The 12104-nt window shown below is 42.4% G+C and overlaps 1 protein-coding gene across 1 annotated transcript; it reads left to right on the top strand.

Annotated features, from left to right (window-relative positions):
- Nucleotides 1-10370: 10370 nt before the first annotated feature.
- On the top strand, nt 10371-12104 carry fzd5 (frizzled class receptor 5; the record flags this gene model as incomplete). The annotated part of the gene is made up of 1 exon (XM_080037794.1): nt 10371-12104. The coding sequence occupies exon 1, from the start codon at nt 10482-10484 to the stop codon at nt 12102-12104; it is 1623 nt and encodes a 540-aa protein (XP_079893920.1). The 5' UTR covers nt 10371-10481.

Here is a 12104-nt window from a genome sequence, read left to right as displayed (position 1 = left end):
GACACACATACACACACTGTACATGTACATACAAACACACACACACACACACGGACAGATAAGCAGTAAGAGGGCCTGCTTGTCGGATGTGAGTCTTCGGGAAGAATCCTATGACGGCTTTTTTGACTTGAGGATGATGTCATAGCACCTGATGCATCGCCAGGTTTGTGTGTGTGTACCTGCTTGCACACACACACACACACACACACACACACACACACACACACACACACACACACACACACACACACACACACACACACACACACACACACACACACACACACACACACACACACACCTGAGCTAAGCCCCCTTTGTCCTACTGTAAAGAGCAGGGACAAACCCAACTAAAGAACTGCTGCACCAGGCTTTACTGACTCAACGACTTGTGTTTTGTAGTCAAACCTCCTCCGCCTCCTTCCTCCCTTTACCGCATCACTTCCTGTTCCTTGACTTATGACTCATCCCAGGGCTCACAATGCGTAAAATCACAGCTGATATGAACTAAGAAATAAATTATTTACAACAATAACATTTTGGTGGTTTGTTCTTACCTTAGTCTTCCACCTTAAAGTCATGCTTAACTTAATGTAAGGGTTGAAGTTAAAAAAACAATTAATCAATTTGCAAAAAACAAAAAAATTAAAGATACAAAATAATGTGAACATGGACTGTCTGTCAAACACAAGTTGAAAATGTCTTTTTGATCTCTGGGAACATTTTATGTTTTTTTTTTATGTTTTTGTTTACAGAATGAATGATTAATTGAGATTAAAAATAAATAAATAGTAACCTATGATGAAACTTATCATTGATGCAGCCCTTCTCTTGTTAAAGGGATACTGCGCTCAAAAGCTTTCTGTGTGCTGCGTCGCCCTTGCAAGGTGACTGTAAGGTTTGTAGTTCTCTAAAGAGAAATTCTTCAAAAGTTTGGGGTTCCTTTTCCTACCAAAAAATAATAATAATTAAAGTACCGGTATAATTATGAATGAAAGCTGTATAGAAATCGCTCCATCCCTCCTCTGTTTATCAGGTCTCATTCTCCCTTTTCCTTAAACTAAAATTATTTCTCTTGTACATGCGGAACGACAGATGTTTACTTTCACTTTATCTGTTTTTTTTTTGGAAACAAACTTTAATTTCTAGTCTGTCTGAGCACATTTTCTTCCCTCCATCTCTCTTAACTGTATGATACAAGGGGCAATAATAATAATAATAATGATAATATACTGGTTGGTTCATTGTTGCCTTTTCCTCTCCTCTCGTCCCCTGTGATTCTACTTCATGTTGTGCTTTACTCATAAACAGAATCTATCAAACCTGATAGCGGCTTTAGCTTTTTAGTATCTCTATGCAACCTAGATTGCCTTTATTACCCTATACTGCTTTCATGTGTAAAAGGTCCGGAAACACTTTTTAGTTTACGTTTTTTTTTTTCATCCAAACACTCCAGTTTCCGTCCACTTTCAAATTTGTAATAATTTGGATGGGAATGTAGCTGATATTATTTTGCTACTTGTTTACTTTTTCCAACCGGACTCTGGGTTTATCTTCATTTCAGTATTAATGCTTTTCCTCTTCGTCCTCTTTTTTTCAGCTTATTTGAGCCATAAAAACACAAGATGCACCTGACCCACTGAACCTCCATTATTGGTTTTATTCAGGAATATGTTTTTATTTTTTTGACAGTTATTCATGTTAATGAAGCATGTGTGGTACTGTAGGGGGGAAACCTGGTAACCCTGTGTCATCTAAAACTTGGCAGGGAAATGCACTGATTTTAATTTTTATTTGAGTGAAGGTCACACCATGTCAGGTGATATTAGAACTGAAATGTTTAAGTTATTGTTGACTGATTTTACCTGCTGCATAAAAAAAAACTAATGGAAAGTCTTTGGTTACGCCTTTGGTTGAAGTATTATAAATGCATATTTTGATATTTTTTTTTTCTTTTTGGTTGCTGTTATTTTTATTTAAAGTTGCTCCGAGGAACTTTCAGTTTCTGTTGATTCTAGAAACCCATAAGGACAAAAGCGGTAGTGGTTTTACTACGCCAGCTGTAGTTCTTGGGTGATACCTGCTGGGCTCTGCAGTTTGACCTCTGAGGCTAATGTATGTAGCTGCTAACAGAGCTGCTTTGTGATTCTGATCAGTTTTAATCTTGTTTTCTTTACTTTGCTTGTTTTGTAAGTGCAGCTTTGTGTGGATTTTTTTAAATTTATTTATTGTATGTCCTACAATTGTTCTCATTTCCCCTTCCATATGAACATGTTAAATAATCTGTTATGAAGGGTTATTCTTTCCTAAAGGTGCTCCGAGGAACTTTCAGTTTGTGTTCATTCTTGTGCTCCCTTTGGTCAAAAGTGTTAATGTTTATACTGGGTGAGTACTGGTTCCTGGGTGAGCGTACTCGTGACAAAGGCATTAAGAAAAAACGACATAAAAATAGCATCTTTGCACTGATGATCTTGTTTGCTGTTACATGTAATTTATGATTGTCAGGGGAAAAATGAGACTGATTCAGAAATATTTAAAAGTTTCTCATAGCACCTTTAACCTCATGGTATTTATGTTGTTGTTGTGTATCCAAGAAGAAATGTTGTTTATGATGCAGGCACTATATCTTGTACAGTATTTAAACTGGATTGTTAATCTTTTCTTTTGCACTTTTTAAGTTATTTTTTTTTCTTTTTAAATCATTGTTTCTTTTCATCGCAGCCAAACTCTTATGCAACTTACAGGGAGTTTATTTTCTGGTTCGATCAGCCCTTTCCACCTGTTTGGTTTTGTTCCAGTTTGTCCGCTAGCCACTGATGCCAATAAAGACCAAGTTCTTCATAGTCAAAGTGTTTGAATCCTTTTTGATGTCATAAATTAACTTTTTTTTGCTTCATCCATCTTAAATAGCCTTTACTGTACAGTGGGGCGCTAGCAGCTACAAATGGAAGCTGCTGTGTATATTATTTTTGCCATATCTCGGCAGCGGCTTACAACCCCTTATTATGGCAAGACTGTGTAGGTGTAAAAAGACAAACAAAAAAAGTACAACTCAAATCGTGAATATTATTTAAAAAAAAATCTATCTGGGCCATATACTACATTTTCGTCAAGGCATGAACAAACAACATGAGCTTATGAAAAGTATCAGTTAATGTTTGAACTTTTAAATTCTGCAGATATAAAACATTGAATTGTTACGAGATCGAGCTATCGACAACTTAAAGAACACACTCTTCCTCAGCAGTTTTCAGTCATTGAAGAGCAGCATCTGAAAACCAAGATCTTCTTAGTTTTTCCTAATTGTCTTTCAATGTTGGTGTCTGTGTTTGCATTGCTCTGAGCCCTTTAATCTGTTTTGGTCCAGTCAACAAAGACATTTGAACATTTCACTACAATTAAGCCTCGTAACGGCCCATGTCCTGAGAGTGTTGTGTCAGCTCCTGGCTCCAGGGTCAGGCATGATCTGCTGAGGGTGACAGACGCGATGTGGTAACTAACGTGTCAGTTTGCTGCCTGCCTGTTGTCACGTTATGAGCTCAGCCTCAAACCCAGCACAGAGAAAAAGGTGCATGTGAACCTTGCCCCAGTTTAAATATGCATATTGTCTGAGCGAGCACGGTAGCCCACAGCATGCTGAATCACTCGCCTTGTGTGATGTATGTCGAGGCAGTGGGCAAAATTGAAGCTGAGTGTCGACCGCGCTTAATTGTCATCGCCAATTAGTGCATTGTGGGACGCCCACAATGGCTCAACTGTAGCGAGTAGAACCAAGTCCTTTGTGCTTCTCCACTGGCCCGCGGGACAGTCAAGACTCATTTAGGCACCGAAACAACGACGGAGCAGAAATGCCAACCAAAATGAAAACAAAAGACAGTTTAAGGAGAATAAGACAGGAGGGGGAAGGGGAGGGGGAGAATGGGGGGGGGGGGACACAACGGACACAGAGGAGTGGAGGGCCAGGCCTCTGCTCTCCCAACATGAGAGCACACACACACACACACACACACACAAACACGCACACAGACACACACAGACTTACTTATGCACTAACACAAACACACACACTCACACACACTGTGCCCCCCATGACATTTAGCGAGCTGCTACACAAAAGCTGGCAGGGCCCCATCAGTGTTCCCTGTGACCTGGTTGTTCAGAGGCTCGTTTGGCCACGTTGAAGCTTTCAGCAGGTTTCAGTCGAGCAGATTGTCTCTCTGTGTGTGTGCGCTTTTGTTAGTGTTAAAGGGTAGATCCACTGTTTTTATTTTCTTCTTCTAGAGGCAAATCCTTCTTAAAATGTGTCTTTTCTGTCCATAGCAATTAAGCCTAAAACACGTTCACTAGCCGGGGTCATAAACGGGCCTTCAAATTCACCCGACAGGACAACAACTGGATAAAAGATTTAAATATAGGTATATGATTTTATCGCAAATCGTGACTAAAAACACTCACGATGTGTTGATTGACTTGGAAAAAGCTGTGTAGCTCACTAATGTAAAGTCATTTATAGGGCCACCTATATATTTGCATGTCTGATGTCAATAATGGAGTAAGTTTCAGGGGAGTCAGACTTTCCTTGTGGGAGATAGCAACCCTAGCCCAACCCTAATCCTACAGAAAATGAATGGAATTCAATGCAAATAGCCCAAAAATTGACTGGCTTGCTGTGAAAAGCACCCCAACTCAAAATTGATTTTTCTTCATTCGAGAATCAAATCCTTTGGTGGGTATATTTGCATGACTGATGTTAATAAGTGGAGTACGTTTAAAGAGCATCAGGAAACTTACTCCACCTATTTACATCAGGCCATATTGGTTTAGCATTGAATTCCATTCCTTTTCTGTAGGATTAGGGTTGAGCTAGGGTTGCTATCTCCCACAAGGAAAGTCTGACTCCCCTGAAACTTACTCCACTTATTAACATCAGTCATGCAAATATACCCACAAACGGATTTGATTCTCGGATGAAGATAAATCCATTTTGAGAGGGGTGCTTTTCACAGCAAGCCATTCCATTTTTGGGCTATTTGCATTGAATTCCATTCATTTTCTCTAGGGTTAGGGTTGGGCTAGGGTTGCTATCTCCCACAAAGAAAGTCTGATGCTCATGAAACTTACTCCACTTATTAACATCAGTCATGCAAATATACCCACCAACGGATTTGATTCTCGGATGAAGAGAAATCGAATTTGAGAGGGGGTGCTTTTCACAGTAAGCCAGTCCAATTTGGGGCTATTTACATTGAATTCCATTCATTTTCTGTAGGGTTAGGGTTGGGCTAGGGTTGCTATCTCCCACAAGGAAAGTCTGACGCTCATGAAACTTACTCCACTTATTAACATATGTCATGCAAATATACCCACCAAAGGATTTGATTCTGGGATGAAGAAGAAAAAAAATTCAAAATGTATTGGGCTTAACAACTTACATTCGGCCAGCTACACTCTCTGCACTGCACGAGGCTGACAAGCCGTCTTCAACTAGAGGCAGAGAAGAGGCGAACATCGGCAAGTTTAAGATGGTTCGGTCTGCTGTAGGTGTGTATGAAATCATTGGGAAATATGTATTTTAACATATTTATATGTATTTTAGCAATTAGGAAAGACATATAAGTGTTTCAACATCCTGAACTGTAATTTTTACCTATTTTTGGGGAGAATAGGGTTGTCTTCCTTACTTTTTGAGGGGGACAAATGTATCTCTCCTTATTATTGGGGGGACACGTCCCCTGCGTCCCCCCCTAAATCTACGCCTATGGGCTACTGTTTCCCTGAATTAGTTTTACTTGCCTCAAGGGGGCGCTGCATCTTTCCAGTCATTCTTAAATGTGACAAACGGTTGTAAATTAAATATCTTTGAGTGGTGGAGTCATTTTACATTTTTCATTTCTGACATTTTATAGATGAAATTATTGATCTGAAATCTAAAGGATGAATTAGTTGATATTAAAACACAATCTAAAGTTGTCTGTGATCTGAACATCAAGAAGGACAAAATCATGTCTGTGTTCCACCCACCAGTACTGACTGAAGGAACTGAGTTTAATAATGGATTATGCAACTACATTATCAACAATAAACTCAAATCCAAATAGAACTGATAGCAGTGAATGATTAATAAGAGATACAATCATTCATAATCAAACATTTGGCATGTGTTATCAACCAAGAGAATAATATGTGTGTGTGTGTGTGTGTGTGTGTGTGTGTGTGTGTGTGTGTGTGTGTGTGTGTGTGTGTGTGTGTGTGTGTGTGTGTGTGTGTGTGTGGCAGGAACACAGCTTTGTTCAGACACCTGTATGAGCCGACAGGGAGGAGAAATGAAACCACAGAGGAACAGATGTTTTCATAAAAAGGCTTTGACGCTTAACAGCTCTATAATACCTCTGGACTGAAGCAGACAGTTTGGTGGTGGGGTCTCTCTTTGTGCCCAGTTACAATACAGTGTTTCATGTTTCATACTCATTTTACAAGGAAATTAACAGAAATCTTTTGACTAAAATGTGTTTACAACTTTAGACATTTTCCTACACAATACTAAAAATCTTTACTTAAAAATGAGGTGCCAAAATGAACAAAATGTTATAGACTTATTTAATGAACGGAGTCATAATTCTATAGTATTATCTTTTTTGGAGAAGTCTTTTCACCAGCAATACATTTCTCACAGTTTATTAAGCCCCAAATTTAAAAAAAAGTCGCAGAAACACAGCCTTTAATGCCTTTGTCATGGGTACACTCACCTAGTAGTAACAGCTGGCGTTGTAAAAACACTACCACTTTTGTCCAAAGAGGGTGCAAGAATTAACACAAACTGAAAGTTCCTTGGAGCGCCTTTAAATATTCACTGCAAATCACTGCTGTTGAGGACTTTTTATATGTCTTTTTTGTACCTATGTCATATTAAAGTTAACTCGCAGAGATGATACTTAACCAGATGTAAAGGACAGATTGATGTCAACACAACACAACGGTAACGTAACTGACAACAACTCAAGCTGACGTCATGTTTGTTCAGTGTGACGGATGGCCTCACTCAAACCAGCCTCCAAGTCTCTGCATGTTGATTCTCATGCAGCGCTGACATGAAAGTCGATGCGTGGAAAGATGTAAAAAAAAAACACAATCTACTGTACGCTTTGGAGAAGGAAAAAAAAAGTTATGTAGTAAGGTTTAAATCATCTGTAAGTACACAGCCTGAAGGTGTGTTAAGACTGGATACAAAGAGAGGTTTAAGAGGGAGCAGGATTACGTCAGGTCGCTGGAAAGGCACGTGTGTGCACCTAAAAGACACAGATTCATTTTGTTTCCTTTCTGTTTGTACTGTTGACATCAATATTTGAATAAGATATATCTAAACTCCTGAAAATGATTTAATATTTGATCGTTTTGACCGGGACTGAAGTTGTTTAAGGGATTTAAGCAACAACAAAAATGTACGTGGATTTTATTGCAGATTTTGTGCGTATACTTTTTTGCCACTAAGGTGTCAAGAGCCAGTATCAGGCACTACATAAAAAAATACCAATGCAATCAACCTCTTTAGATAAAACACCTGAATCTCCACCCCTGTTGCTGGGGGTAGTGTCAGGTTGCACAAATACTCATTAAACATCTTGACCCTGTGTGAGGATCTGATGACCCCACATGGAGTCCTAATGCCAAGGAGAAACTCCTTCAAACATTGGACACAATTGACATGTTTTGCCATTTTTGTCCTGATGTGTTATTATGTTATTCATCTTAGTGAGTTCCGGCTTTGGGTTTTAGATTTAGATTTTGAGGGCATTAGGTTATTTGAGGTTGCTGACTTGGTTTTAAGGGTCAACATTTTCAATTGGAAAGTTAAGGTAACAGAGTATAGTCAATCAGGGTCGTCACATGTATAGAAGTACATACGTGTGTGTGTATCCCGTGGTTACCTGATCAGCAAGGGATGAAGGTTGCGTCTCCTTGAGTCTTAGTCAAACAGGCCTGGCACCTGGGAAAATCACCACAAGTAATTATGCCTGTGCGTGTGTGTAAACTGTGTTCAACAGAGATTGATGCCGTCCAGGATTTACACAGGAACTCCTCTCCGTTTGCTTTCAGGTGAAGGTAAATCAGACTGAGAAAGACTTGCCTTGGCTGATATGCTGAGCACACACAAACACACACAAACACACCCTCTCAGACCTTTGTCCCTCAGAGAGCGTTGTGACCTTTGGCCGATGTTCGACATGGCTGTGTGTGTGTGTGTGTGTGTGTGTGTGTGTGTGTAAAGCGAGAGAGAGAGAGAGAGAGAGAGAGAGAGAGAGAGAGAGAGAGAGAGAGAGAGAGAGAGAGCAGAGTCTTAAGATCAGCTATTGAACACAAAAGATTTTTGAAGTGAATTATTTTGCATTTGCTGGATGATATGCAAGTTGAATGTGTGGACGCAGCTGTGAGGTGGAAGATAGCAGGAACAAACTGTATATTAATATTCCTCTATATAGGCATATAAGCACCTGCAGCATCTAATGATATTAAATAGACCAGTCAAGACAATATATATTAACAATCACAATAAAACACATTTAAAAAAAAAAAAAAAAAATTAGTGTACATGTGTGTGTGTGTGTGTGTGGGCTATCCATCATCCGATACCTTCAAGCTCTCCTGGAAAACTCCTACCTCCTTGTGCAGGAAGTCATAAATAAATCTCACTGGTGCGTTCAGGTGCTGTTGGACAAGCACAACATCTGAGTAAACTAAAAAGCAGTTTTCTCTATGGAGACTGCTTTAAGTAGGTTCATTTTATTGGCTGTTTGTAACTGATTTATTATTGCATTAATTTAAAATCAGCATTTTAAAGGTGCTTGATTTTTTTAGTTGGATGTAATTTTGACCATATATTGTAAATTAAATCTCAAAACTAGCATTCTATTGATCATTTAGTCGGTTTGCAGAAAAAATGTATTACGTTTATTGTTAATAATAAAGTGTATTTACTGACACTGTTTAAGTCATGTGTCAAGAATTTTTCAAAATGAACATCAACATAAAATGAAGATACTTAATGTTACACTGTTATTTCCTGCAGAATTATGATGAATTAAATAAATAATTTCAGTGGCGATGTAGCACCAGTGCATTTCCTAATCCAAACCTAGTCCTACATTTCATTGTTTTTTTTTCTTCTAAATGTATGCTATTGCATAAATTGCCTAAAGTTTCTTAGTTTTGTGCTATATCATTCCACTTCATTGTATTGTCATTGTCTCTTTATGTGTAGTCATCATATTGTATTAGTTTGCCTTTTATATAAAGTGATGTATACACACTTAATGATGGCTTTCTAAAGATTCACAATGAAATAGATGTCAAATAATAAACATGCCTCAGTGTTTTTCCTCAATCATATGTAGCCTATTAATGAACCACTTTTCTATATCATTTGAATTGACACAATCCAGATTTTTCTTCACCAGAAATCTTTTCTGTGCACTCACCATAGATAGTACAGTATATAAACTCTCACATGATGGCATTGTGACATTTCCGACCGCCCCTGAACGCAGCGGTCCCTGTGTGTGTGGTGAGGAGGTGCTGCAGCTTCAGACGGACTTTATTCCGTCCTGGGGGCTCGGTGGAGGCGCACGCGGCTCTACTCTACTCTACCTGTCAACACGGGACAAGTTTCTCCTTTGGACTATCATTGAGTTTTATTTTGTTTCAGCAGCAGGTTTGACACTTGTTAAACTTTTTAAAGCAAAAAGAAAAAGTGGCCATGTCACTGAAGGAGTAAAAAAAAAAAAAAGAAAACCTAAGGAGACGTCAAGTGGATTTTACACGCCGGGCTCAGCGCGCAGAGAAGCGGACACTTCTAGACACTTTGAACAGTTCAACTGTGATATTTGATTTTTCTTTACACCTTTCTGGACAAGTGTTACTCCTTTCTCTGACCCTGAAGTCTCACGATGCGACTTTTTCACGCGCCTGCGACCTGTGGGGACCGAGCAGGGCTGGTGAAAATGTTACAGCAGGGTCGTTAAATTTATTGGAACGTGACCACCGGAGATGAACTTTCTCCGTAATGATTGCGGGAGCTTCTGGTAAATGATTGACTGCGAGAGGCTCGGCCTGGCGCTCTGTGGACCTTCATGGACAAAACTGGATTTTACCGACAGTCTAACTTGTTCAGTTATTATAACCTTTAAGAGGCTGAAATTTTCTTTTTTTCTTCTCTTGGTCCTGATCAGTTTTTATCCAGGTTTCCGAGATGAACTCTTAAATCAAATAAGCTGATAGGCCTAAATCTACTCTAGTATTTTTTAATGAATTCATATTCATAATTATAATAATTCATATTTATTGCATAAATGGCATCTACGATCTATATGAGGCACGCGCCGAGCAGCCCGGTGCCCCTCGTGCTGCTGCTGCTGCTGCTGTTGCGGTGTCCTGGTCTGACGTTAGGAGCCTCCAAGGATCTGGTGTGTGAGCCGATCACCGTGCCCATGTGCCGGGGCATCGGCTACAACCTGACCTACATGCCCAACCAGTTCAACCATGACACCCAGGAGGAGGTGGGCCTGGAGGTGCACCAGTTCTGGCCCCTGGTCCGGATCCGCTGCTCTCCGGACCTGCTCTTCTTCCTGTGCAGCATGTACACCCCCATCTGCCTGCCGGACTACCGTAAGCCCCTGCCCCCCTGCCGCTCCGTGTGTGAACGGGCCAAACAGGGCTGCTCCCCTCTCATGAGGCAGTACGGCTTCGAGTGGCCCGAGAGGATGAGCTGCGAACAGCTTCCCCAGCTGGGTGACGAGACCCTGTGCATGGACCAGAACAGCAGCGAGACCACCACCCTGGCTCCGCCGTTCCCCAAGCCCACCGCTAAAGGCCGCACCAGACCCCCCAGCCCTCCGCAGTGTGACAGGGAGTGCCGCTGTCGAGACCCCCTGGTCCCCATCAAGAGGGACTCACACACCTTGTACCGCCATCAGGTCCAGACGACCGGCCCCCTGCTTCCCAACTGCGCCCAGCCCTGCCACCAGCCCTACTTCTCGGCCGATGAGCGCGCTTTCACCAGCTTCTGGGTGGGACTGTGGTCGGTGCTGTGCTTCATGTCCACCCTGACCACGGTGGCCACCTTCCTCATCGACATGGAGCGCTTCCAGTACCCGGAGAGGCCCATCATCTACCTGGCGTCCTGCTACCTCTTCGTCTCTATGGGTTACATCATTCGCCTGGTGGCGGGTCACGAGCGGGTGGCGTGCGGCTCCAGCAGCAGCATTGGAGGCGACCAGCTCCACATCCTGTACGACACCACGGGGCCGGCGCTCTGCACGCTGGTCTTCCTGCTGGTCTACTTCTTCGGCATGGCCAGCTCCATCTGGTGGGTGGTGCTGTCCTTCACCTGGTTCCTGGCCGCGGGGATGAAGTGGAGCAGCGAGGCCATTGCAGGATACTCCCAGTATTTCCACCTGGCTGCCTGGCTCATCCCCAGCGTCAAGTCCATCGTGGTGCTGGCCCTCAGCTCGGTGGACGGAGACCCTGTGAGTGGGATCTGCTACGTGGGGAACCAGAGTCTGGAGAACCTGAGGGGCTTTGTCCTAGCCCCTCTGGTGGTCTACCTCTTCACCGGTTCACTGTTCCTTCTGGCTGGTTTTGTTTCTCTCTTCCGCATCAGGAGCATCATCAAACAGGGAGGCACCAAGACGGACAAGCTGGAGCGCCTGATGATCCGCATCGGGCTCTTCACGGTGCTCTACACGGTGCCAGCCACCATCGTGGTGGCCTGCCTGGTTTACGAGCAGCACTACCGGCCCGGGTGGGAGCGGGCCTTGGCCTGCACCTGCCAGTCCGAGCGCCAGCGCCTGGGAGTGGGCCCGGACTACGCCGTCTTCATGCTGAAGTACTTCATGTGCTTGGTGGTGGGCATCACCTCAGGAGTGTGGATTTGGTCAGGGAAAACTGTGGAGTCCTGGAGGAGGTTTGTGGCGCGGTGCTGCCCCTGCTGGCTGCAGAAGCCCACCGCTCCGCCCTCCATGTACAGTGAGGTCAGCACCGCTCTGACGGGACATACTGGGACCGGGCTGACGTCAGGGATCTACCATAAAGCTGCTCCGTCCCATATATGA

Source organism: Ammodytes marinus (assembly GCF_949987685.1).
Source record: "Ammodytes marinus genome assembly, chromosome: 12".
Classification (NCBI taxonomy): domain Eukaryota; kingdom Metazoa; phylum Chordata; class Actinopteri; order Uranoscopiformes; family Ammodytidae; genus Ammodytes; species Ammodytes marinus.
Note: the sequence above shows the minus strand (reverse complement) of the source record. Positions and strands in the feature narration are given on the sequence as shown.